Source organism: Siniperca chuatsi, linkage group LG5 (genome assembly GCF_020085105.1).
Source record: "Siniperca chuatsi isolate FFG_IHB_CAS linkage group LG5, ASM2008510v1, whole genome shotgun sequence".
Taxonomy (NCBI): Eukaryota; Metazoa; Chordata; class Actinopteri; order Centrarchiformes; family Sinipercidae; genus Siniperca; species Siniperca chuatsi.
Window position 1 is genome coordinate 8,088,483 of NC_058046.1, and position 27,196 is coordinate 8,115,678.

The 27,196-nt window shown below is 38.9% G+C and overlaps 2 protein-coding genes across 5 annotated transcripts in view; one reads left to right on the forward strand and one right to left on the reverse strand.

Moving 5' to 3' along the window:
* The first annotated feature begins 230 nt into the window (after nt 1–230).
* Nucleotides 231–6,955, forward strand: ogfod2 (2-oxoglutarate and iron-dependent oxygenase domain containing 2). Of its 2 annotated transcripts, XM_044198103.1 has the most exons (7): nt 251–828; nt 944–1,000; nt 2,533–2,643; nt 2,734–2,833; nt 3,817–3,941; nt 4,407–4,664; nt 5,716–6,955. In XM_044198103.1, the coding sequence occupies exons 1-7, from the start codon at nt 694–696 to the stop codon at nt 5,980–5,982; spliced, it is 1,053 nt and encodes a 350-aa protein (XP_044054038.1). In that variant the 5' UTR covers nt 251–693; the 3' UTR covers nt 5,983–6,955. The 2 variants fall into 2 exon arrangements, with proteins under 2 accessions (XP_044054039.1, XP_044054038.1); XM_044198104.1 differs by lacking the exon at nt 944–1,000 and having other exon boundaries at nt 231–272.
* Nucleotides 6,748–27,196, reverse strand: part of slc4a5a (solute carrier family 4 member 5a) — a 32,167-nt gene continuing 11,718 nt past the window's right edge. For 2 of the 3 annotated variants that reach the window (XM_044198099.1, XM_044198096.1), the window contains 19 exons: nt 26,923–26,978; nt 24,944–25,101; nt 24,746–24,833; nt 22,892–23,046; nt 22,409–22,537; nt 21,594–21,768; nt 20,296–20,429; nt 19,790–20,061; nt 17,264–17,298; nt 16,658–16,849; nt 15,422–15,535; nt 14,577–14,738; nt 14,205–14,383; nt 13,942–14,014; nt 12,075–12,143; nt 11,274–11,447; nt 10,540–10,713; nt 10,330–10,388; nt 6,748–7,850 (listed from right to left, as the gene is read on the reverse strand). In XM_044198099.1, coding sequence (XP_044054034.1) covers nt 7,685–7,850; nt 10,330–10,388; nt 10,540–10,713; nt 11,274–11,447; nt 12,075–12,143; nt 13,942–14,014; nt 14,205–14,383; nt 14,577–14,738; nt 15,422–15,535; nt 16,658–16,849; nt 17,264–17,298; nt 19,790–20,061; nt 20,296–20,429; nt 21,594–21,768; nt 22,409–22,537; nt 22,892–23,046; nt 24,746–24,833; nt 24,944–25,101; nt 26,923–26,978 — 2,564 coding nt within the window. In that variant the 3' untranslated portion in view covers nt 6,748–7,684. The remainder of the gene's footprint in view (nt 7,851–10,329; nt 10,389–10,539; nt 10,714–11,273; nt 11,448–12,074; nt 12,144–13,941; nt 14,015–14,204; nt 14,384–14,576; nt 14,739–15,421; nt 15,536–16,657; nt 16,850–17,263; nt 17,299–19,789; nt 20,062–20,295; nt 20,430–21,593; nt 21,769–22,408; nt 22,538–22,891; nt 23,047–24,745; nt 24,834–24,943; nt 25,102–26,922; nt 26,979–27,196) is intronic. The other variant, XM_044198097.1, reaches the window with a different exon arrangement.

Here is a 27,196-nt window from a genome sequence, read left to right on the forward strand (position 1 = left end):
TCATTTCCTGTGTGAAACCAATAGTCAACGTTGATTGTTTTAATGAAGTAGTTATTTTAATCCAAACCATGATCTTTTCCTAAACATAACCAAGTACCTTTGGGACCTAAACCTAATCAAACTGCGACCGTCACCTGAAATGTTTCTGAGCAAGTTTTATTTTGAGCAAGTTTTATCTTGAAAGTCTAACCGGACGTTGCATATTTACATCTGTCTGCGGCAGCAGGCCGAAGGCACTTGATAGTTTAGCGGAGTATCTGATGTCCCGTACGGTAAACAGTTCCTGTTTTGAATTTATATTGAATTATTTATGCTGTGTTTCTGTACAACTTTGTATGTAACCTGTTGAAACTTAATATAAAAAAAAGAAAAGGCGAAAAAAAAACAGTGCCGCGAAACTAGGAGCGCTCGAGACGGTCAGTTTCACGGTCTTCTGTGTGAAAGTCCTGTGTTTGTTATACATCAAAGTAAAAAAGTAGGCTACTTTTTTACTCTCTTTGAATAAAAATGGTGCGTAACGTTAGTCAGCTTTTATTTGTGGCGTTAGCTTTTATTTTGAGGACATAGAACCGGAAGTGTTATGTTTGTTTGCTGCCAACGTAAAACTACCCGTGTAGCTGATCAGTTTACAGTCTTGGTGTTGTTACTACGTTTTGCTGCGTGTTTTATTAAAAGTAATTTAAATGAGCAGTAATGATAAACGAGAAAGATGGAAATCCTCAGTTTTATAGCTGTAACTGTTTCACAACTGATAATATTTTCCTGGAGGACTACAAGCTCCATGTCCGCTTTGAATCCGAGCAGCAGTTCAGACTGGACTATCAAGCAGTGAGTGGATATTAACGTTAGTTAATTTTAAATCAAAAATAGTATTTGGAGTGACATGCCCGGTTTGTAAACTCTACTGACAAGTGTGTGTTGTATGTTAATTATTGCTACGCAGCTGCTTAGGAGGCTTGGTTGCGTGACGGAGCAACAGTTTGAGGATGTGCTCAACAAGGTAACAAATAAGTATGTTCGTGTGTGTGTGTGTGTGTGTGTGTGTGTGTGTGTGTTTAAGTGACCAACAAAAACAACAACAATTCAAGGTTGAGACCGATTCCTGACATGACTTGACTCTACATGACTCTATTTGGTTGGTCCGACGTTGGGTTCACCTCAAACATCTCTCTGATAATACTAGCCACATCCACTTGCCCTCATGGAGCTGAAACCATCACATGAATAATAGATAAGTTGATCAACAGTAAATGAATCCAAAACTATTTTGATAATAGTTTAAATGTAATTTTTTTAAGTAAAATGGCCAAAATTCATTACTTTCAACCTCTCAAAAGTGAATATTTGTTGGTTTTCTTAGCCTTCTGTGATTGTAAATTAAGAATATTTGGGTTTTGGACTGTTGGTCAGACAAAACAAGGCATTTTGAAGTAGAGCCAGACCGATAAATTAGCCAGGCTGGTATATCTGCCGATATTTGCTAATTGCAAGTATGTGTATGCCGGCTGATAAGTAACAAGAAATTTCAGTACAGAAATGCCAACCAAGGTTTGAGGTAAGGCTTTGTTCAGACTGCAGGAAAATCAGATTTGTTTCTCAAATCAGATCTTTAAAGGCCCCCAGGCAGTCAGATGGGGCTACCACGTTTGTCAATAGGCATATAGTTTCCGAACTGCTAAAGTTAGCTTACTGCACTTTTGATGATGTATACTTGCACTGCGCTTTGCCTCTGCAAGTGTCTGCACTTTGTGCCGTGCCCTACCTCGTGGTGAGCGAAGAGAACATTTCTTATCATGTGAAGGCAGCTTAAGACAGACTGTCCGCACATTTGCAAGTGATCAGATCGGATTTGTTTGTCCAGACATCGCCAACCTATCTGCACAGGTTGCTGTGCTAACGACGTAGACGTCAGTAACTACGTATGCTGGTAGAAATGGAGATCCATCATCTCGTCCTCCAAACAATCGTGCTCTCAAGTTGCGTTGCAGAACTCCTCCATAGCAGCATGGATTCTGCTCAGCCGCTCTGATGCACCTCCGTCTCTCTGGATTTGACATCATTGTTGTTATGTGTCACATTGCTAATAACACGAAAGACAACTTGAAATCCGATTTAAGCGTCTGGACTGAGACACATCTGTAGAAATCCGATTGGAATCGCATTTCAAACCACCCTCAAATGCGGCTTGGATCCCATCGGCAAAAATTGCATTTCATGTGGTTTTTTGCTGTCGAGACTTTGTAAAATCAATCTGGATATGCCAAAAAATGAATTTGGGCTGGCAGTCTGAACAAGGAACAGTGAAACAGTGTCTCCATTACATAGTTTGTCCACCAGAGAGCACTGACATGTTGATTTTTACAAAAGAATTGTTAGTTGCCGTCTTATACAGTTAGTTGTGATCGCTAGAAAACATTTTATCTTAAGATAATGAGATAAAGGTGTGATCATGAAGTAACTTACCTTATTCTTCTGCAGTTTGCCCTACGCCTCTGCTAGACTGTAACTTAACTGCATGACTACTCTGTTTAGATTTCGCAGGAAGTGGATAGGCGAAGGCGTCTAGGTGTGACGTCTGCTGAGAGAGCTGCTGCTATCAAAGACACGTACCAGCCTCTCCATCCTCATGTCTACCATCTGCAGGTATTTACTGCATCAGTCACTGCTAAGAGTGTCATTAATAATGTGTCATTAACACTCGCTGAGACACACCTGCACACCACCTCTCCTCAGGAGTCCTACCTGGCACCAAAGTTCAAGCAGATTGTTGAGTACTGTCGAAGCGGGGACACCAGTGAAGAAGGTCTCTCAGGCTTGTTGGAGGAAGAGGCAGGTGAGCTGGAAAGTGCTTTCATTTCCTCTCAGTGGCTATAAGGTTCAAATAAGAAGTAGTGGCTCACTTTCAATACAAAGAAATGATCGCTATTATTACTACTTCTTTTCAGATGCCAAATAAACCCCAACAATGTCAGATGTTTCCGAGTGTCACTTTCACAATGTAATACGGAAGAAAATCTGACATATTACAGTATATTACGATTGCTTTGGCTCAGTTTTCACATCAATGTGCAAAACACTTAATGCAAAGAGCAAAAGTGACTTGCTAAATTCTTACCTTTTAAACACAAAATGCTGTGCCTATACAGAGTGAGTGGGGGTCATGAAAAACTACTAAGCAGTGTTTTGGATCTACTTTCTTAATGCTTTGTCTCCTAATAGTCTGACTGTCTGGTGACTGAAAGCCACTCTACCACAGTCCCAGACCTGCCACTGATTTATTTTATTAGAGTTATTTATTAGATTGATCAAATTTGGAATGTGATTCGTTTTAATTATTTTGAATAGTGTGATGTGGCTGGTTAGTCTATTAAAATCGAAACATTGTTGTTCAGTCAAATAAATTTTTTGGGAGCTAAAATCCAGCGTGAGGACGCTGTACTTTTTTCCTCAACTAGTTATTGTTTGACAGCATCATTTGATAATGACCATTTTGCTTTAAAATTCAACGGTGATTAAAATGTAAGGATAATATGTACACTGCACATTACAACACTAACGTTCCACAGCATCGCTTATGGAAGATTGAAAGGTTGATGGAAGAATTGTTGCCAATACCTTTAGCCTCTTCATAGATGCCAAAGACAAACAGCAGCACTAACAGTTTCACTGCTGTGATGAGTCTTTCCTGTCATTTCCACTGTGGTCTCAGTTGTTTATATTGATTGCACCACATTATCACAGTTAGACAACAATATATGGATGTATGAAAATGCTACATGGAGCATCTTTTAATTTATTCCCACCATTCTGTTGAAGCTGTGAGGGTGTATCGCTTTCCTCTGTTTGAGAGAAGCTTCTGTGAGGAGCTGGTGGAGGAGCTGGAGCACTTTGAGCAGTCCTCAGCCCCTAAAGGAAGACCCAACACCATGAACCATTATGGGGTAATGTATCTGTTGCTACTGGCTGAAACCCATTAAAGCACCATTTAATCACTGCTCAGTCATTTATATTTCATCTTTACGTGCCATGACATTTGGATCCTTGGCCCCAAAAATCATGAAATATGTGGAACTCTTTGAAATATGAGAGGTGTATTCGAGGCAGGTACATGCAGGGACTTTGATAGATTTTCCAAATAAAGTCAAGGAAATTCAAGGGTCAAAAAACAATGTTTACAAAGTGCTTTACATACAGTAAATATACTGCATGTCTTTAAAAATTCATTGCATTATATGGTTGTTAGCCAAGATGGAGCCCTTCAGCTAAAACTTTACATTAGGAAGATATAAAATGAAGCCATGAAAGAGCTCTGACTTAAATATGTATAGTCGTATAAAGGTCAGGGAATTAAACATGATGGTTCCAACCTTTTATTCATGATATTCTTCTCATTTTCTCTCTTCCAGATCCTCCTGAATGAACTGGGCTTTGACGAGGGCTTCATCACGCCCCTCCGTGAGCACTACCTGCATCCGCTCACCTCCCTGCTGTACCCGGACTGCGGGGGGCGCTGTCTGGACAGCCACAAGGCCTTTGTTGTTAAATATGACATGAATGAAGACCTGGACCTGAGCTACCACTACGACAACGCAGAGGTCACCCTTAATGTTTCCCTGGGCAAGGACTTCACTGAGGGCAACCTTTATTTTGGGGATATGAGACAGGTGAACATATGGTTATAATACTATTACTATTGTTATTACTACTATTACCACGCCTACAACCGCCAGATCTACTACTTGTAGCATTATGTAATTAAATTTAACAATGTCAACAAACATAAAGACATTTTAAGCAGCTAGATACATGGTGTATTATTGTGCCAATAAACATTATATAGGTTTATATGGAGTAAATAAATAAGTAATAATAAAACTAAATATAAACTAATTTGTAACAAGATTAGTAAAATATTAATCACACACAAGAAGTTAGTGTTATATTAAAATTTGTTTATAATGTCTTTCCCTACAATTAACAGAATTTCTAGTTTTCTTGAAAATAAATCCCTGTCCAAAACTTACTTGATGAGAGGTAATCATGAAATAGGTGGAGAGCTGTTACAGAATGTACATTCCTCGTCGACATGAGCAAATCTTAAAATTGTCTTATTACAGGGCTAGATATTATGCAAAATTATTTAATTTTTGTTTGTTTGAAATACAAAATTTAAAAGGAGATAACCATGCCTTGCACAAAAGATTTTCCTGTAGGTAAGCCTTGATGACGCTGAAGGTCTTTTCTTAAAATCCTTTCTTTGAATCCTTTATTTCTATTCCACTGACTTTTAGACACTTTTACCTGTACGAATGGCCTTAGTTACAGAAATGGATCCTTTGTATTTTACTGGAGAGGATTTAACTCTAGGAAAAAAAAAATTTAAAGAGTGTCCATTACCATTTTCATGAGAAACAGAAAATATACCCTTTCAATCCAGTTTTCTTTATATATGCTCTTATTGTTGTTGATAATATTGCTTTTGTTCCAAATAATGTCCTTATGTGGTGAAAAAATTATAAACATAACACAATTTCTAAGATAAGAAAACCTGCTGATAAAAACTATTTAAAACAAGAAATCTTTTCTGGCAGTTTAGAAATATTACAATTGCATCCCACTAGAAACATTAAACCACCTTATGTTTTAAATATATAGTTAAATATAACAAATATGATAAATCATGTCTAAAGGTAGTGGTTTTGTTGCCCCCTGCAGGTGCCTTTAAGTGAGACGGAGTGTACAGAGGTTGAACACAGGGTGACCGAGGGCCTCCTCCACCGGGGCCAACATATGCACGGGGCCCTGCCCATCTCCTCCGGCCAGCGCTGGAACCTCATCGTCTGGATGAGAGGCTCACAGGAACGCAACAAACTGTGCCCCATGTGCAACAGGAGGCCGACACTGGTGGAAGGGGAGGGCTTTGCTGACGGGTTCACCAAACACTCCGATGCACTGCTGAACGCTTCGTGTGTGTTGACGTGATGTGTCCCGCTGCTATCAGCCTTTCATAAAGACACTGTGTGTAGGATTTGAAATCTGCTGTGGCGGACAGCAGTGCACGCTGCTGCTTCCAACTCATGCTGTAGGAATAAATTATTTTAAAAATGATTTAGGTTTCTTCCAATACGAATGTTCTGTCAGGTGATAGGGTTGAATAGACAGATTGTTGTAGAGTTAATCAAGACAACGCTGGGTGACTGTAGAAAGCTATTAAATTGAATTAATTCTAATGACACATTTGACTATTCCAAATTGGAATGATGAATATTTAATATTTGTACTATAATTCTCTGTTTCAGACGTTCGGTATAGTGTCCCATTTTGTGGCGTGTGTATTTCTGGCCTTACTGTCTCAAATATTAGTCCAATAATATGAAAAAGCCCATACTGGTCCAGCCCCCATATTTATATACAGTATGATTGTACTGTATGTTGTGCCAAAGATGATTTAAAAGATAATTTGTGTTTAAAAATTAGGGATACACATATAGACTGTATAAAATACCACTCTGACTGTATCACTTTATTACCAATTCCAATACCCAAAGTCAGGGTATCCTCTAATATGGAGTACCGATCTAATACCAATTTTGCAAAATGTGGTTGATCAGCGGTCTGGATCAGGAAGAATGGAAGTGAACACACGTTTGTGATGATGTGTATTTAACTTTTGACATAACAGATTTCTCAGTTATGCTATAGATTTGAGGGGGGAAAATCACAATGTCCAACACGAGACGAGTCACATAATTTGGAATAACGGAATTTTAATTACATAAACTTTATCTGTCAATTCATGAATATCCATTGTGTGTGCATTTCTTGTTATTGCGTGCATGTGGTGTTGTGGTGGAAGTTAATTATGTTCTTATACAAAGTCTTTGAGAGTAAAAACACAAATATAAACCTGCACGCTACATTCGGCATAATAAATCTATCCTTTTCAGCAACATCAGGACCTTTTGGTTGTTTCTTTTTGTTCCAGGTTAATGTGCCAATATGGAGTGATGAACTGGAGGGACACAGGGAAAGGAGAGCTGGTTTTCTGGGATCAGAGGCACACTACAGCATATTCAAACCAACACCAAAACTCAAATATGCAAAGGCTAACATACAGTAGAAGGCATGGCTTTGTACAGTAGACTTTACAATCTCATGGTAAATAGTTCTGTTTGAAAATGGTGCTTGTTTTCACATTTCCTGCTTCAAAATCAAACTGTACACACAGGCTGATGTGAAATTATTGTAGTATTTTTAAGTGTAAGTTTTGACAGTGTACTGATTTCAAGATTAGTTAGAAGTAATCACATTAATACTACAGTATCAATATATCGCTAGTATGTATAAAGATAAATATTTTCAAATTTAATATATTATCCTATACAGCACATACAGATAAACATTTCCTCTCTTATTATGGCTATGTACATCATACAAGTAAATAAATAAATAAAGTATTTAATATATTATTTAAAACAAAAATGCACCAATTTAAAAGACGATGCAGTTCCAACTGTATTGATTGGATCAGTCCCATATCAGCTAGTCTGTTAAGGTGTCACTGTGTTCACAGCTGTCAGTCTGTGCCACCTTGTACTGTCTGTGGGTCAGCACTGGCTGCTTGGAGTAGTTTGCCCACACCTAGTTGTGGGTTGCTCTGTCAACAAGACGTCGAGTCTCAGCTTTATAATGTGGTCTCACTGCTCATGTCTCGAGGGCGGTGGTGGTCGATGTCCGAGTCGTAGTCTGACTCCATCTCGATCTTGACCTGGGGCACGGGGCAGGCCATCCCTCGGCCAATAGGCATGGCAGGAGATGACGGGCAGGAGATCTTCAGGTGGAGGGTGATGCTGAGGAAGGGCAAGCTCCAGTTACCATACACACCCACAGCCAAAAACAAAGAGGGGCGGAGGCTGGGGAGGGTGGATGAGCTCAGCCAAACACTACAGCAGCTCATGTCAGTGATGAGCAAGAGAAGATGGACTGATGAGTGAAATGGGCTGCTATAGTGGTTGTCTGTGGCCACAATGCTGTTAAGACTGGGACCGGTGACTGGGAAAGGTTTTATACCATGAACATGGGAATCAGTTTGTTGTGGCCCTTTGTAAACCATCACCGTAAGAGAGACTTTTTAAACATTGCCATATTTTCTAACCTTGTCTAAAAGTATTTTAGTAGTGGAGCAGGTAGTCCATTTCTTGTGCCAAATGAACTTTATGTATTTTTATCATAAATAAAATCTAAAAAAGAATATATCTATAATGGAAGAGGCCGATGTAATTCTGATGCCAAAAGTGATTAGAGGACTTTTATATTATCCAGAAAATGCAACCTACAGTATAACTTGACTTTACATTAATGATTTTGAATAGTTCACAAATTAAACTACACTTTTGTTTTGCCTTCTACATCTAATGAGACTTAGAATGTTTCCTCTAAGTTTTTTGTATACTTCTACAAATCAGTAATCAACCTTACTCCTTGTGCACTGTTTAAGTCAGTACATGTTGTAACATTATTTCTTCAACAAATGAATGCATGCAAAACCTTTTTTGGAAGCTGTATCTTTTTTTAAAATTGCTATATTTTGCCAAACAAATGTGTTTGGAAGGTTTGGTTAATGAAATGCATTCAAGGCAGCCATGAAGCTTTCAGTAAAAGAAAATCACATAGCGTTTCTTTATCTAAATCCACAGTTGACGACATTTCGTAAAACAAATTCATATTAATGAATAATCAGTTACCCTGTCAATTCCAAACCATGCCTCTTTCAAAGCAATGCAGACATGAAATTTTGAAATTCTCAATCTCCCACAAAAGGAAAAAAAAACAGCATAACAGTCAAAGTATTTGTGGTTAAATGTGTAGCAAAATGAGCAAATGTTTACAGAAATAGCCCCATCACCTGCACTTTCAATGCAAATATTTCCATCGAAACTGCTGCGGCTCCACGTGAGGGTAGTTCAAGAGCAAAAAGCTAGGGTCAGGCTACAATTCACATGCAGGTGTGAGCATCACAGACAGATTTACTAAAGAGATTCAGCACATGGAGGAAAAAGAAACAACCAAAACAATGATGCTTGTTGCATTTGGATGATTTTACAGTTGTATATGAACTGGCCTACAATAAATCCTCTATATGTACCAAATATACAACATGCTTAATATACCACACATTATTTTTATTTATCTATTTAAATTCCACATATGTTAATCTAAACAAAGAACTCTGACCAATGGCTTTGAGACATAGAGCAAACTATACAGCATGCATTTCAAGTCATCACCCTTCACCTCACAGTCACTGCCTTTCAGAATATTTCAAAACTAATAACACACATCAGTAAAGAATCATAATATGCTGAGTTGTGTGTACAAAGGGCAGCACAGTGCATATACTGTGAGACATTTAGCACATGACACAGGAAGAGTAGCAGCAGGATTATACAGCAATAACATTACAATGATCTGCATTGCCTTAAAGTGCATGGAGAGGAGACTGAGCCCAAACATGACAATGAGGGGAAACTGGACTATGAGGACAATGTTACGTGTAAATAATCCGTCTGCAATTGTGGATGCACATTTCCACCGACAAAAGTGACCGTGTGTATAATTTACATTTGTTCTGAAAATCTGAAAATGAATGAAGGAAGGAATACATTTTCTTGTCAGAGGGTGTGTAATAAAACAATAAATTAATTTGGTAAGTAAACAACGCAGTACACCACACAATAGAGCTAATAGTTTGTTTTTCATGGGGAAAAATATTGAAAGCACCATGATATAATGCAATGCAATGCAACACCATGACAAAATAAGGGCTTTTGTGGTCTAATTCTACTGTGTGTTCCTCTGTGTTTGACAGATGTCAAATTGAAATAACAGGTTAAAGTTAGTGATTGCTGTAATCATTTAACTATTTGAGGCATTTGCTAAGCCGTTCAATTAAGATGTAGAGTTTTGTTCATATTTTTATAGGGTTAGTTCACCCAAATTACAAAAAACATATTACAATTTGCCTGTAGAAGTATCTAGCCGAGCAGAAAGTTTGAGTTTTAGTTGCCCAGGTTTTTAATATCTGTCTAATAGATTTCTGCTGCCACCTCATTACAGTGGAGGTGAATGGAATTTAGTTTGTGGTGCTCACATCATAGAAAAATTACATTTCACAAATTCAACAGCAACAGTTTTCATTGGAACTACTTTCTTTCGGTATGTTAAAGAGCACTGTGCGTGGCAGGCTGGCAGTATGCTCCCCACTGAGACTGTGCAACATCAGGATAGACGAGATCTTTGTAGGGGATGTGCAGTTTGAGGACACAGTACCTGCGATCCAAGTCTGACTCTGAGCTGGGTGAGTGGTTAGAGTAGGCGTGGCACTTGTCCTGCAAGCAAACACATGCACACACACACACACACACACACACACACACACACACACACACACACACACACACGATACAGACACAAATCATTATAAACTTGTGTCATGATCCATCATTCCTGCAGGGGGCAGTAGAAGCTTGAGTTTCTCACCTCTTCCTCGCTGACATCTGGTTTGGGCTTCTTCTTCTCCTTCTCCTTCCCCTTCTTCTTATCGTCCTCCTTCTTCTTCTTCTCTTTCTCAGGCAGGAGGTCGTCCAGCCAGGCCAGGTCGTGCTGGGAGAAGACCATGTCCAGCATCTTTCGGACAACCATCAGACCAAGGATCTGAAGGGTTCGACACAGAGATACACTGACACACAGGCCTCGTTTTAACTCCCATTAACATTCATCTCATATCCGAGTTATGGTGTGAATATGATTTAGCTGGATGGCATTTGTAGATGACATTAACATGAATCACTGGTGTACACAGTGAAATCAGATCACTTCCTCTCTTAACATTTACACTCTTTAAAATTTATATTAAACCTCTGTCATGTTTCTTTACATTCACTAACATCCTAACAATCAATTTTGATATGGATATTTCATTTGAAAATGCTGGTTAGATCGCTACAAGAAAGATTATTTCTGTTTCTATAGGTTCTATATGCGGACTGGAGATGCATTGTTTTAGCAGCAGCACACCTCTGGAGCATCTTCAAAGCATCCTGGATAAAGTCTTGATTTGGTTTTGCTACCAAATTCTATGAAAATATCTGATCATACAGGATGCATGTTTAAACCTTGTGTTAAAAGGGTTCAAAATAGCTGCCTCTCTCCCACCATCCACAATACAACAACACAGGATTCATCAAAAGCTGTGTTGCAAATATGTCACATACCATAACGGGGAAGATGATGGCCAAGAAGGTGGATTTGAGGATCCAGAGCACAGCCAGACATATGATCTGGACCAGTGTGAAGAGGTGTACCCTCCTCAGAGGAACGTGGCGGAGGTAGGAAAAGTCGGGCTGGTGCTTGGATGGCATCATATACAACTTAATCCTGTCCCAGAACTGTGGAGGACGATGAGACAAGGGGGCAAATGGAAAAGAAGAGCTAAAGGTCTGAGCAGCACAGGTTAATTACATGCAGACCTATATGAATGATTAATCCCAAAATACTTGCAGGGATTTGTATGCGTCACAGCTCAGCTTGCCTGTGTAGCGAGTTGGAGGAAAGTTACTGAGGAGCTCCTGCTCTAGTACAAACTCAAAAATCTATAGCTTTTTCAACTCATCTAAATGCATCTGTAAAAATGTTACTCTAGATATTATAATGAGACACCTGGCCATCATAAACATACACTGACACATACAGTACAGCCACCCACAGGTGCAGTTTATTTATTCAGCCCAGGGTTGGATAACTCGTTTCTCCATTCCACATAATTTGCACTTTTACAAAATTTGGGAGCTTATAACAAATCCCCCAGAGGTTTATTTTTTTCCCACTGGATTCTGTCTGTCTCTGCAGTCTGTAAGGACACTACAGATCATGTCTGTCTGCTTACTTGTGTGTTTGCTTTGCTGTTTTAAATAAGCCGTATCCCGCCTGCAGTCAGAAATGCAATAAGTAAGATGTCCAGCCACAATAACTCATTTATTATGATAAACAACATCAACAGCTGGCCCACAGCTTACCTGGATTCCACTGAGGGAAGCTACGCCCATATAGAGGAAGACACCATACAGCACAGGCATGGGGATGAACTACAAGCAGCAGAAAGGCCAGAAAACATGTTATTACGGTCGCAATTTAGACAATTAGCAACATGGCAACATGTTTAAGTTTCTAGATTGCCAACACTATAGGGAGTGATGTATGTATGGAGCCCCAAAGTGTTCAATATTAAATATATAAATAATTACAAAATAAATAATCCAATGAATAAATTGTATAACATATATACATGCATTTTTCCCCTTGAAACTCATTTCATGTCACATTTTATTTCATAATGTCACAGCCAATTGCATGCCCTTCTTAAACTAGCAAGCTCAACAAATGCTACCAAATTTAGCCAGTACACTCCTGTTAGTTAGAGCAACAACAATGCCAAAGTAAGTCTGAATCAACCAACTAGCGGCTGACATAAATAAATACAGTACAAAGACACAGGAACTAACTTCTCATTTTATTTAGCTTAACAAGGCTGCACATGCTACTTACCTAGCCAGCTAACTAGCCAGGCTATGTTGTGAGTTAAAATGATTACTTAGCATTAGGCCTGGGTATCGTTTAAAAAATTACGATACCAGTACCAAAACCAGTACCCTTAAAGTGATACCGATACCAATAGAGTACTTCATTTGATACTCATCATGTGAATGGAAGCCTTCAGTTGCGTAAAATGCCACCACTTTTTGCACAAATGTATTGAAAGTGTTCTTTAATTTGTGCCCACGAGATAGGCCTAAGTGTAGCCTATAGAGCCAGCTCAACAGACCAGCCTTGTTTATCAGTGTGTTGACTAATGGGAAACGTTAATTCTGAAGGACTATGAGTTAACAGTTTGAGTCAAGCATAGAGGTTTTATTAGGCTATGTGTAGCTCTGGTTGTGACTGTTTTACAAAGCAACCGCAAAAAAACAAACACAAAGATGCTAATACAGTGGATTGTGAGCTGAAGTTTCTCCAGTAAACACACTGATCTCTTCGGCTGTCACAGTCCCTCTTGCAGGGTGTCAGCAGGGCGGGCTGCCACACACTGGTACACTCCACCAGCAATACTGTTCGAATTCGAACCCACAAGCTGAAATTTTAAGTAACAGGCTTACATCAACTCCCTTTAAACTTAATCGAGGATCCAGACAGGGCTGTCCCCTATCTCCCCTACTGTTCACCCTGGCTATTAAGCCAGGGTTAAAAGATAAGATATTTCACAAAAAACAAACTTGATAAATTTGGGAAAATTTGGAATGTTTTTTACGATTTCATGGAGCATAGTGACATACAAAATGATGGAACGATGACCTGATCTGACTGCTAATAGTGCTGTTTTTTGTTTGTTTGTTTTTTAAATCTCATTTTTATATGTCTGTTAATTGCAATGCTCTGCATTAGTTTAATTAATTGTTCAGATTATGTTTGTTTGTGGATGTTATTCATCTTATCTTAAAACTCTTATGAAAATAAGAATGCAATAAGTTTGCAATAAGTTTAATAAGTTTCATTTTAATAATTCCTTAAATAATTTTGCAATTTGTTTGTTCATTTATATATTTTACATTATCTATTCATATGATTATTTCATAATGTCTCGTTTATTTATTTAATATTGAACATTTTGAGGTTCCATAATGATGTAGTAGAAATAATAATAACAGAGGATCAACTTGACCACTGGTAGAAGCTCATAAGAGAAATGACCACTAATATGAACAAAATTCTGTTATATTGTCAGGAAATATAGGAGCACATAGAACAAAGCCATGTAACATGTATAGTTCATGCTGGACAAAAAACCCCAGAAAAATACATGCGATTCATCCACTGTGTAATTCATACCTTAAGTACTGGAGCAAGGAAGATGGAGACTCCAGTGAGAGCAAACACCAAAATGCCTGTCATTCTTTGTTCTCTGTATATTGGACATTGATGAAATATACACAAGAGACTGTCAAGTCAATTTCCAAAGGCTTCTCTCTATTTCAACTACAAAAGGACTAAGCAAAATGTTTCTCTCATACTGTGATATTGTCAGTGGCAGCCTGAAGGGATTAAGTTACAGTTTTCTTTTTATTTCTGTGTATATTTTACTGTGGACAAACCTGACCCCGAGGAACTGAGGCTGCTCTCCGGGAGCGCTCGACTCACTCTCCATCTTCAGAGAGTCGATGTGGGCGATGGAGATGACGGTGGCAGCAACGTACCAGGGAAGGCCCATGAAGGAGCAGGCGGCCATTAGGACGCCCACCCAGAACAGATCCAAGTGGTAGCCACAGCCTTTCTGCCAGGGAAACCAGACATCATTTTTATAAAATAATAAGACCTCATGAGGCTGGGATGATAATTTGATAAGAATTCCATTTTAAACAACACTCAAATGCAAATTTTATGTATAATTGTGACTCAATCTGAGCTTTTATGACTTTTTTTTAATTTCTTCAGTGGTAAGTAATGTACAGCAGTAGCACACCTACCTTAAGTTTGTTCTCCTTGCGGTTAACAATGACAGCGCTGATCTGCTGGTCCATGAAGATGAGGATAGTGACGAGGAGGGCAGGGACAAAGCTGGCCAGATAAATCCACCAAGGGTTCTTACCAAATGGCATCACCAGCCAGCCACGATCCGGCCGAGTTGGCTAGTGGGAGATGAGAGGTTACTTTATTTCCACAACAACAGAGAAATCAGTATCTATAAAGGAATCATTCAACATTTTGGGAAATACTTATTTGAGAAGATTGAAACCACTCTCATATCTGTCCATTAAGTAAAACGCTACAGCCAGGAAGCAGGAAACAGTTACAGCCTGGCTCTGTCCAAAGATTAAAAGAAATCTGCCTACCAGCATCTCTAAAACTCACTAAGTAATACATTACATTCAGTGGCCACTTTATTAGGTACACCTGTAAAATCTAATGCAATCCAATACAATGGCTCAGCAATAGATTCTACGTTTACAAAGATAATAATGTTCAGTTCTGTTGTCAGAGAGTTATTAATTTAACTATGTGTTTATTGAGGTTATAGTTTGCAGTGGTGCTGAACAACTGGACTGCATTTTATTGATTCCAATGTTTTGCCCACCCTATTTATAAACATGAGGGGGGACGAATATTAGAAACAAATGACTGAGAGCAGTGACTTCATGGAGTCTCTGCTGGTTGGCTGACAAACCTCACAGGGACTACAAGACTCCAGGAAGTAACTGCTCCTGTGACCACCACTACTTTTAAATGCCAGGTTTTCTTTAGTTTGTGCTGTCAAAAACTGTTTAAGAGCAGCTAATTTGTGATATAGTTATCTGAAAATTACTTGCTGTACCTTAAATTCTGTGGGGACGATCAGCTTGGGAGTTTTGAGTCCCATCAACATATCAAGCCCAACAAATGTCATGATGGACATGAAGATAGAGAAGTCACTGATGAGTTTTCTCAACTGGTGCCACAGACAGAGAGAAACAAAAATGAGAAAAATAAAAATTTATTTGGAGAACTGAAAGCAGAGACAATGTCTGATAAGAGGCAAATATTTAAAAAAGCTGAGCTGTGGTGTTTGGCATGGTAGCCTGGCTTCACTTGAGTCAAAGTATCATCCTTGTGTCTGGAAAAAAAAAGGGATCAGCTTCTTTTTCCGTTTGATTATCCGCTTCCTGTTAGAGATCAGACACAGGACAGATTCAGCAGCAGTGCCGTGTTGTGCCTGAGAGGATTGTACCAACACGGCTTTACAATCAACAACAGGTCACTGCTGCTAAAAAGTACATTAATTATCAAAAGGACAATAAGTGGGTCATCTGCCTGAGAAAGTGTCACACTTTCTGGTGATTATCTGTTTGGTACACATTGTTTTGCTTACAGTGACTCAGATTAAAAAGTGAAAAGTCATTGTTCCGATAAAACATTTAAAAACACTGGCATGGCAGCTCATACAGTTCAGTATTGGTTAGAAAATTCTCTCACTCTGACAGCTACCTCAGAGTCATTATGCAGGTCGCTTGACAAGGGAACATCCTGCAGTATAACACCTGACAGTGTAACATCACCAGCTGCATAATATTCTCTTCTTTATTTCTGTGACTGTCACAGCACCTTGGCCTCTCATCTACGGATTGCTTTGCTTTAGCAAGATGTTTTTTAATATCTAACTTCATGTCAAACCATTTATTCTTTATTTCTGTTACAGTACAGCATACCTGTAGCTCTAATGGCACATCATTGGCAGCTATAATTTCTAATTGTTTCAGGTCCCCTAATATCACTACTGAAAGTAGTGACTGTAGTGACTGAAAGTTTGTGCAGTCACCAAGGTTTAGTGAGTCCGACTTGGAACACTTGTACAGGCAACCTCACAGAAAAAAGTGAGATTTAGGATGAGAACCTGAAAAAGTTCTTGTAAGTTCAATTTATTTTGGTGAGAAACACTGAATGTAAACATAACTTTTGTTTATTTACAAAGGCACCACAAGGTATCTTTAATTTTAACTGGATTTTAATTCATTCTGGAAAGTGTTTTGTTAATTTAAAGATACATAGAGAGATCGACAGATAGTTTAGTCACCTTGGTGGGGAAGTAACGACTGAACTTGAACTTCTTGAGGGAGACGGTCATGGAGTAGGTGCCGAAGAAGAGGATGAAAGACATGAGGGCCAGATCAGGGACGTACTTGCAGGACTTTCCCACCAGAGAGCCTCCATACATCAGACATTCCTTCTTGCTCAGCTGGCTCCAGTCCAGAGCTGTCACATTCAACTGGGATGGTGGGTGGCAGTGGTGGGGAGACAGGAGAGGATGAAGAAGAGTGAAGTGTTTTGACAAAGATGTAGAGGAAAATGTAAACACAGACAGAGTGAAAATTGTCGGCACGAATGTGAAGTTATAATCCACGGAGGAGAGTGAGAGAGGACGATGGGATAGATGGTGAGAAACAAACAAAGGAGAGAAAGAGGAGAGCAAAGCGACTTCTTTGTCAGACAGAGTTGATGGCTGGGTTGGCTGTAAATAAACCATTTTGCTCTTTTCTAACAATGTTGTCATTTGGGCTTCAAAAACCCCTGTAATTCATTCTGGGAAAAACTGAAATGTTACTGACCCTTTAATTCATATTAAAATACAATGCACCAAAATAGAGGCAAAAAATTAAAATTGAATGAAACAAGCACTTACCCCAGAGACACTAGAGCTGTTATCTGGCATTGGAACTAAACCATTGAAGATCATTGCAGCCACTGTTTATGAATGGGAGAGAGACAGGCAGAGAGAGGGAGATAATGAGACAGAAAATGAAGAGGGGGAGAGGAGGAAAACAAAAGGGAAAGAAAAAGAAATGCAAAAAATAATGAGAATCCAACTGCTGGACATTGCAGAGAGCACACGAGGCCCATGCTGACAAACAAAGAGGTACTCACTTGCAAGAGACGGCAGCCAAATTGTTTGTGCATGGCGAAAACAAACAAGAGACAAATCAGTTACAGAAATCAATGTCTACAGAAATTACTGTATATCACTGCAATTTTTAAAATTAGCAAACACATTAGTGATCATCTGGGAATTTGTAGGATGTAGGAATCTATTTTAAATTTGATTTTCATTAAGTCATGCAAACCCCACGAAGAATACTTTAAAGTTGGTATTCATCGTCCTGGTGATCATCATAGACAGCAACTACAGCCCAAATGATACACGTCACAGATATTTGATAAACTTGAGATATTGGAGCGTTTAAAACATCTGATAGTGATATATCAGCCACATAATATACATAATCACATATGATAAACAATCATTTTTGAAAAGGATTCTTTGTATTTGGAAATTGTGATCAAGATATGTACTGAACAGTACATCGTTTAGTTGAAAAATAAACTTGTCAGTGTTCTTTGGTGAACAAACTATGTAATTGTGAAACTGTTTCTAAATGACTTCAAACATATATTTGGCATTTCTGCACAGCAATATCACATATCTGCAATAAGCTAATATCAATTGGCCCGACCAATTTAGCAATCTGGCTCGAACAGCAACCACAGACAAAAGCAAAAACTCAATTATATTGTTTTTTCTTTAACCTGGCATGACCTAAAGTTGCATATTGGTGGCCTAAAATGGCTGTAAGATGCACCTCTGTATGTCAATAAACACAGCACAGTCAGTGGATGCTTTATAGCAAAGAAAACCAAAGAGACAAAAGATCAAACATTGAAGCGTCCAGCTTCACCTGGAAGAAGGACTAACTACTGTGTAGGAGAGCGTTTCATTCCAGTCCTAAAGGACAAACCTGTAGTTTTCCATGTTTAGCCAGCTTCTGTCTTACATTATTGTCCACCATTTTCTAACATATACCTGAAATTTTTAGATTTATACTTAGGCAGCCATTGATTTCCATTCATTTCACTACTGTGCAAAAAGAAACTTGCAGAGACTTGCAGAATGCTTGATTTAGGTGGGTTAGATCTTAAAGCCCCTGAAAACGTCTCGTTTTTCTTAAATATTAAATATTCATGACTAAATAAGCAGCATTCTTAGGTTTTATCTGTTGAGAGTTGAACACTCAAAAACTCTGAGATAACCTGCTCTATCAGGACTGTGTGGGTGTAGTTTGATCACATTTATAGTGGCAACATAAGAAAACAACTCCACAACTGTCATCAGATTTAGATTCCAATGCTGCTAATGTCACTCTGGTGTGCAGAAGCATGTGACATCACCTTTTTCCAACGGAGCCCCGCCCACTTCAAACCAGTGAAAAGAGCACAGACAAGAACGCAAATACAGAAATCTGTCATGTGAAATGACCAAAAGTATTCTACCTTCAGCAGAAAAAAAAGTGTTTATGTTGGATCCCAATGCTCATAGTAGAAAGCTGATTGAGAAAATAAGATTTACTTTATTTACTTCATTCATTCATTCATTTGTTTTGTCAAAGTTACCTTATTATAAAGCTGCAAGCAGGAATCACTTTTATAACTCAATAATGCAACAACATCCCAAGTTACAATATTTGCTGTTGGAAAAAAAAATTCAGTGACAAGCTACATCATGCTGGAGTCATATCCAGAGGACAAGCAATGAGCAAACGTGGATAATCATGAAAAAGATATTTGGAATTTTGTCATTTCTTGCATTAAAACGTTTGCTATTCAGCTGCCGACCGTTAACTCTCTGATGTTTAAGCGTCCTTAAACGCACGCACCAAAAGGGACAGTTTTCAAAGCTTCAGCTTGCAACTGTATTAACGCACATTAAAGAAAAAAATATATGCAGCTAAATGCTAACTGTGATGGATCACCTACTGTAGCTATGCTACTATAACCGAGTTTCAGATGTTGATTTTATAGCGTAGTGAAATGAGCTGGAACCAGTGGCAGAGAAATAATTCATGAACTTATGGTATGCTTTGGAAAATAGTTGGTAGTAATGTATATGCAATTAGTACCTAATTGGTAACTTTGGTTATCACCCTTTACTACTGAGAGCTGGACTCTCTTCTCAGTTCCCACACTACACTGTTACTTAGGCTGATAAGATAAATGTCCTTTAAGATAAAACTTTCTGTTTAGTGCAGCTTTAAAAAAACTTACAATAAAGGCTTTTGCAAACTGAATACAGGTGGTTTTACTCTCCTCTACAACCTGCCTGCGACTCCTTGTGGATAATCCCCCTGTATCTCCCTGAGCCAAGGGGTGAACTCACTCGGGTCTGGGGCCAGGCATTCGCACTTGTAGGCGGTGACGTAGTCCGGCTTGAAGTCGGTGTTGATGGGGTAATATTTGAAGGAGCCCACCATCTTCTTGATGGCATCAGAGATGAAGATGAAGGAGATGAGGCTGGAGAAGCCCTCCTCAGTGAAGCGCGTCATGTACTTGATGATGTAACTGGCATCTGTAGCTACCAGGATGAAACACTGCAGACAGGAGTGGATGCCGATCCACAGACGCAGCTCCATGTAATCAATGTCATTGTTCCTTTGGGAGTGAGAGGTCAAAGAAGCAGGGTGAATGCAATGATGAAGGGAATTTAAGTAATACAACCAACACAAACATCATCACATCATTCACTATGGAGCAGTTATTATAGTTTTCTATAATGGGTTCAACAAATTATCATCAAATTGACATTAAAGAGGGTGTCTACAGTACTCCACAGTATTCCCACTATGTCTGTCTACTAAAAGGTAATTTGGCTCTAAAGAAGCTCACTTGCTGAATTCAAACAGGAGCTTTTCAAAGATGAGGATGGGACCTGTGGAGCTGAGGATGATGAGGGGCTGACCGCTGAAGAGACAGAAGACAGAGCCAGCTAGAGCTGTACCCAGGAAACTCTCCATAACACCCTGTAGGAGGGGGGGAGAAGAAGGTTATTATGCACACAGAAACAGAGTGAGGAGAAAGAGAGGAGTTGTTATGGAATGACACTCCCAGACCAAGTTTGTGAAAAATTAAAATGCAGTTGGGATAGAAAACTGTTATGTTGTGGTGTTGATGAATCAAGCTATAGAGGAAAGGAGAGGAAGAGAGGAATAACGATAAAACAAAGAAGTGTACGTGTGTGTGTGAGTTGGTGGGTGTGAGGTGGGAGTGGCTGCCGTGTGAGAGTGCATTAGACATTAAACAAAGGGACAAGATGTTGTATTTCAACTTCACTGGGAAGTAAGTGAATGAGTGCCAGTCAAAGCACTTATCTGAAATGATTCCTGTGTGTTTGTGTGTACGTATGAGTGTGTATATGTTTGTGTTGGTGCAAAGGTATTGATGCACAAATAGAAAGAGGGAGACCTGATCTGATGTAAAACCACAATGAACTAACAATACTCCGACCTCACAGTACAGTGCTACTCGCCTGTGTTTATAATTGGTTTATTGTAGACTTCCAAGTCATGTTAAATATGAATGTGACTTGGCTACAATAATAATCTAGGCATGCTGTGACACTGGACACATCTGAGCGTCATGACACCCAGACATAGTATCATGGATGTATGCATAACTAATATGCACTGAATTAAAAAAAAAATCATTGGAGGGGAAAAGAAATACGTATGTATTATATTGTAACTTTCAGGTGCAATAAAAATTGTGAAATCCCAAATCACTGCTGCTGCAGCTTTTTTTCCTAGCTTTCTGTTAAAGGAATAGTTTGATATTTTGTGACATAAGCTGTTATCTTAAATCACATATTCTTTATATTTCAATGCTTGAAAATGAAAGTAAAGTAAATAAATGATAACTGCAAAGCCAGAATTAAGAGCTTAGTTGTGTTTTTAGCATCTTTTATTCTATTAAACTACTTAATTATCATGCCAGGTACTTCTTTTATAACATTCTTGAAAATGCCATAAAACGTTTTGCGATGGTGTAAAGCTAGAGACACACAGCCTGACAGCTTGTATAGAACACTCTCTGTTAAAAGTGCACTTCTAGTTGATAAACCTAGTTTTCTTAAATTGACTAAAGTAATTTGACTTGTTCTGTTTACTGAGTTTGGCACTCTGTTTTACCTGGTAGTTGTCAGTAGCGTCTCCCAGCAGGCCACCGAAGGTGATGGCGTTGGTGATGCAGCCCAAGTAGATGAAGAGCACTGCGGAGATGGACTGAATGTGGAAACCCTCATAGAAATCACTAGGCAGCCATGGCAATTTCCGCTTTATATCCAGGTACAGACCACCACAGAAGCTATTGTACACAGACACACACAGTCATTAGGATGCTTCACACATTCCACTCAGCATAACACATATTACCTTTAGTATTTCAGCCCACCACTTCCCATAAGTGGATGGGATACTTTAACAATGATTTAAAGTGAAATCTAGACACACATGTAGGCAGGAGAGATCAGTGTTTGTCACTTTCAAGTCTCTTTTCTACAACTTTAAAGAGATACCTCTGCATTGTGTTTGGACTTTGTCAAAATGAAATAGACTTTGCTCACTGTTGGAACCTACACTTTCGAGATTGATATTTTTTTCATTTCCACAATTCAACTTGTACGAACCAAAACTTTTGAGAGAAAAAAAAGATCACTGCATTAGATTAGGATAAAATCACTTTCATTTTTACTTCATTTCCTGCTGTAAAACAAAACAAGAGGTGGAACATTTGGTTGTATTGGTTCTGTTGTTTTCGGCACAACTGAAACTGGCTCATTAGGGAGTGTCTGCATCTTTTGGGGAGTTGAATTCGTACCGAAATAATTTGCCCACTTTGCCAGATTTTGATTAATTCATATTCAAATGTCCTTTCCATATGCCAGAGTCAGGTTAAGTTTGATCCAAACCTCTCAGCAGTTTGCCATGTGGCCTGGACTACCTACCGTCCAGTGAATGCCAGCTCCTCCCCCAGCTCATGTTGCACTGGCATCTCCTCGTCCTCAGCCAGGCCTCCTCCTCCTCCAGCTGTACCGTTCATCTGCCCCAGCTCGTTTAAGGAAAACACTGACTTCCTGCAGAAAAGATAGATGGGAGCACAGCTGGGAGTAAATATGGGGGGTATCAATTCATTCATGTATGTTTATTAAAGGGCTACTCCACGATGTTGTGAGTGCTGTTTCAGAGGCTTTTCACCCCTGCATGGTGCTGGTGCTTGCTGACATGGAGGCATTGTTGGACTCTGCATAAAGCTCTAACCCCTGGGTTTCATTCAGGAAACTATTTATCAGTTAAAATCTTTGACAAAACAGTCATTTTGGTGAAGGTTTAATTTCATACAATTGTTGCAGGCATATTGCTCATTGTGCCACAGACAAAGAAGCTGAGAGCTTAATGTGCATTACTGAGGTGGATAGTAAAACTCCAACCTTTTGTCAGCTGAGGGGACTTTCTTGGGCGGCTCAATGCGGATTTTGGGATCCCATTCTCCAGGTGGAAGCACAATCACCTCATCCAAAAACTCATCTATGCCTGCTATGAGGTCCTCCCGATCTCTGGCCTTGTAGGCCACATCACTGAAGAGCTAGGAGGGGGAGAGAGAGATAAAATGAGAGGATTTCACCATTTCACTTGGCTTATATCATGGAGATAGTGATCAGTATGTAGTGCTCTAATAAGTGGGATTTGACTCCTTCCCATCTTCTCTGATGGCCTCTGGAGACTTCAAAAACAACTGTCAGTCAGTAACTAATCATGCCCTAGAAGCACTGTGAGTCAAGTGAACGGAAGCATAATATAGAAAAAATATCAAAGGGTTGATTTAATTGACAATGACTTGGGCATTGGTCCAGTTCTAGTTTTGTAAATGGTCATTAGGACAGTAAACCAAAAAAATTGCACAATCTAAATATCAGAGTGAAACTTTCTAAAATCAAAAGCAGCAGGTATGACAGAAATATTTTTTTCCTAAGAGTGGTATGTGATATCTTCAGTGATTTTTTTTCCCTCACACACAAACAGCTTAATTTGATTTTGGTCTGTAGAACAATCACTGGATGTGTTGGAGCCTTATGCTCTACGCTGCCAAGTTTCTAGATTGTCTTAAATCCAGCTAAGAACTGCATATGGAATTTAAAGGCTGCTAACATGCTAACTTGCTTAAATTTAGCAGGTATAATGCTTACCATGTTCGCCGTCTTAGCTTAGCGTGTTAGCATGCTAACATTTGCTACAGTTATTACTACAGTTATTACAATTAATTCTGAAGAGGACATGAATGTCTGAACCAAATGTCATGGCAATCCATTCCAACTCCTTGTATGTGTACACAGACTTAACCAATTTAGCCAATAAAGCTGATTCTGATTCTCATGGTGGCACTAGATGAAAAGTAAGGGGATCACCAGAGTCATTAGGATTGAATGAATATCTGTACAATATTTCATGGCAATAGCTGTTGAGATATTTCAGTCTGGACCAAAGTGGTGGACCAACCAACAGACCGCTTTCGCCATCCCTAGAGCCATGCAGCAAATGTAGCTAAACAGTGTCACTATAAAATAAAATCTGTAGTTGTCCATAGGTGCTACCTGCATTGTTGAGCATATCAGACCAAATCTTTGTGAAGTTATTTTAAAACTGTGCAACAGCATTACATTATGAAAATATTCTGCTATTGAATCTGACCTACCTGAGGTAGCGTGGTGCTGGGGTCTAAGATTGAAGATTTAACTCCTAAAATGTCAGATTATAATGGTGGCCACCTAACATTACTAACCACCAACCTTACTGTCAGTGTTTGATTGTGGCTGGTAAACGCACAACTGTGGCTCTTGTCTGAACTTAAGCAAGTTCAATTTAAACTAACAGCCTATTATTTCTTTACTACTTGCATCTGCTAATAAAATAGCACATTTGTCGTTGTGCTTAGTGATAAAGGAAGCAATAACAACTAAATATGAATTCAGAGGAATAACACTACCATTAGCAAGCCATGGGAAGCTTACTATCCCAATGGAAACCCTGCTCATAACTGATGCTTAACAATCAGCGTCATTTCCAGATGTAATTAAAACACAATAGCAGGGTATCCCAGTGGAAGAGCAGGCTAAAGGACATTCCACATACATTTTAGCTTAAACTCCAGCTCACAGTCTTTACAGGAAATTACATTAGTTTCTGTTCTACATTGTTTCTGTTCCCACAGGCTTACTGAGACAGCGTCAGTGTCTAATAAAGAAAGCATGTCATGGAATTTTTTTTAACACACAACAGAGACTTACATCATCCACCATTAGAGTAGCTATGGCTCGGCCGATCTCATTATACGACTTGGCCTTTCCTTGGGGTCCCAAGAGAATAAACAGGAATCTGTATAGTGATGAGACAAAAATGAGGTATGTGCTGCGATGGCAGGTGTCAGTGAAAAGGGCTTTGTTGAGTGAGGGTGAAGAAGCGAAAGACACTGCAGATCATTTCACCTGGTGGGAACAGGGACCTCAGTTAGACCTCCTAGTGTTGTAGCTTGGGCCAGACGGACAAAGGCTACAAAGGGTTTGTTAAGGAAATCCACTTCGCCCACCAAGACGTTGGATGCCTCTGCATCTCTGGGGATCTTCTTCATGAATTTATTTTTTAGCTACAAAAAAAAAGTGGAGGGACAATAAAAAAAGAACATGGTGAGACATCATCTTTTATTAGTAGCGTTTGTGCCATTCCTATGGGATATTTCACATTTCACACATTTTCTTTTGGTACATTTATATTTTATGTTTTTTTTTCCTTTTGTCCTTTATTTATTCTTTTTCCTTTTATATGTATTACTTTTTCATATTTTAAGTCATGTGTTCTAATTTACATTTTTTAGAGCTGAAACAATTTCAGCTTCAACTATTTTGATAATCAATTCATCATTTCATGTAATTTTTTTAAGCGAAAATGGAAAAAATTCCCTGGTTCCAGCCTCTAAAATGTGAGGATTTGCTGCTTTTCATTGTCATATGTGACAGTAGAGTGAACATACTGCAGTAATAAAACAAGCACTTTAATATGTTACCTTAGGCTCTGGGAAGTTATAATGGGCATTTTTCACTATTTTCTGACATTTTAGAGAAAAAAAGTTTCATCGAGAAAATAATTGGCCAGTTAATCAATCATGAAAATAACTATTAGTTGCAGCCCTACATGTGTTTATTTTTTCAGCATTTGTGGCTGCAATAACCAGATCTCCCTACAGGGATCATTAAAGTTTCATCTTCTCATCATTTGTTACTAACAGTCTCTCTAAACCTGCCTGGGAGGGCGTTGTTACATCAGCGTTTGCAAGATAACAACCCAGTGTTGTTCCATGAGCATTAAACCTCAAGAAACAGCCATCAGAGGCAAAGAAAATGTAGGCTGACACAGCTGTGGCTTGAAAGAGGGATGGCAAGCTAACCTGACCTGTTTGACTGCATGTAAAGGTGTAAAAGGCAGGAAATTGGACAGCAGCACACTAACACTCAATAATGGAGAGCCTTGCCAATAACCCACAGCCGGAATCTGTGGCTACATGTGAGGGCCAAGCACGCGGTCTGTACAATGAGATCCATGTTTTCCTGGTGCAATTTCAATATCGACACAGACAATGTAGCACACACACACAAAGTAACAAACTATCACTTGTCCATTGTCACATGTGACCTACTGTAGGCCTGTAAATACAATTTGAACATCCAGCCAACCACTCATAACTGGGGTACTTGGAACTAGGCAACCAGTACTCATCATTATAGTTGCACTAACAAATAAAGTTCATAGCCCACATCACACACTCCTAAACAAATTCTCATTCATTTATTTTTCTACATTAGTCATCGCTGTGAATGACACTTAATCCTGACCTGTCTGTTTCAAAGCCCAGTAGCCTAATCCAAGCAATAACAGCACGCCCTTGCATCGGTCCATGCATGTGTTACCAGGTTTAAGGCACATTATTGCAACGGCCGCACAAATGAGTGAGTTATGTGTTTGCACGCTTCCTCTATCACTAGCTGTCACCTTCGCTAGCAACTGCAATGAAAGATTGATGACACTTATGACAGAGCTGGCTCTCACCACTCCAGAGAAACATCAATTCAACACAAATCAATGCCTTACTGAGACTTGAGATACGTAATCTCGGCAATAATGTTAAGCAACATAGTGGAAATGAGTATACACTCCAGATAAAGCTTCCATTACGATATATAGACATTTTGCTATTATAAAAAGATAGGAACATCAATTCAGCTATTATTAACACTGAGTGATTAAGCCAAAGCCCTGCAAATATAAAACACGCTCACTTTGAGGAAATGTTGATTTTGAGGTTGTAATGCCAAGTCATGTTTTTTTTACCTCATTCAATATCACTCTTTAATGTTTAAGTATGTAATACTTGAGTATGTAAAGGTATATGCAGAAGATTGAAATGAGTCACCTGGTCTGTGCTGGGAGCATCTGCAATATCATTCATGCTCCTACTCTGGGCATGACCTGGAGTGCAAAACAACAACAAGAATGGTTATAATGTCTTAATTACATGCTATTTATTGTAGATCATTTATAACCAGCATTGTTAACTGTAAAATAAGCTCATATTTGTAGTGTAATGCATATCATATTTGTATATTTGTAATGATACAGTACAGTTACCATTCACGACAAAGAGAAAGCACGGAAAAGACTAAGGTAGAATGTCCTTTTTTGGTACT

Bases quoted from the DNA above. Each gene is read 5' to 3' on its own strand.
- ogfod2 (XM_044198103.1), top strand. From the start codon at position 694: ATGATAAACGAGAAAGATGGAAATCCTCAGTTTTATAGCTGTAACTGT. The intron at 829-943 runs GTGAGTGGATAT...ATTGCTACGCAG, and splicing joins TCAGACTGGACTATCAAGCA to CTGCTTAGGAGGCTTGGTTG. The intron at 2,834-3,816 runs GTGAGCTGGAAA...ATTCTGTTGAAG, and splicing joins CTTGTTGGAGGAAGAGGCAG to CTGTGAGGGTGTATCGCTTT.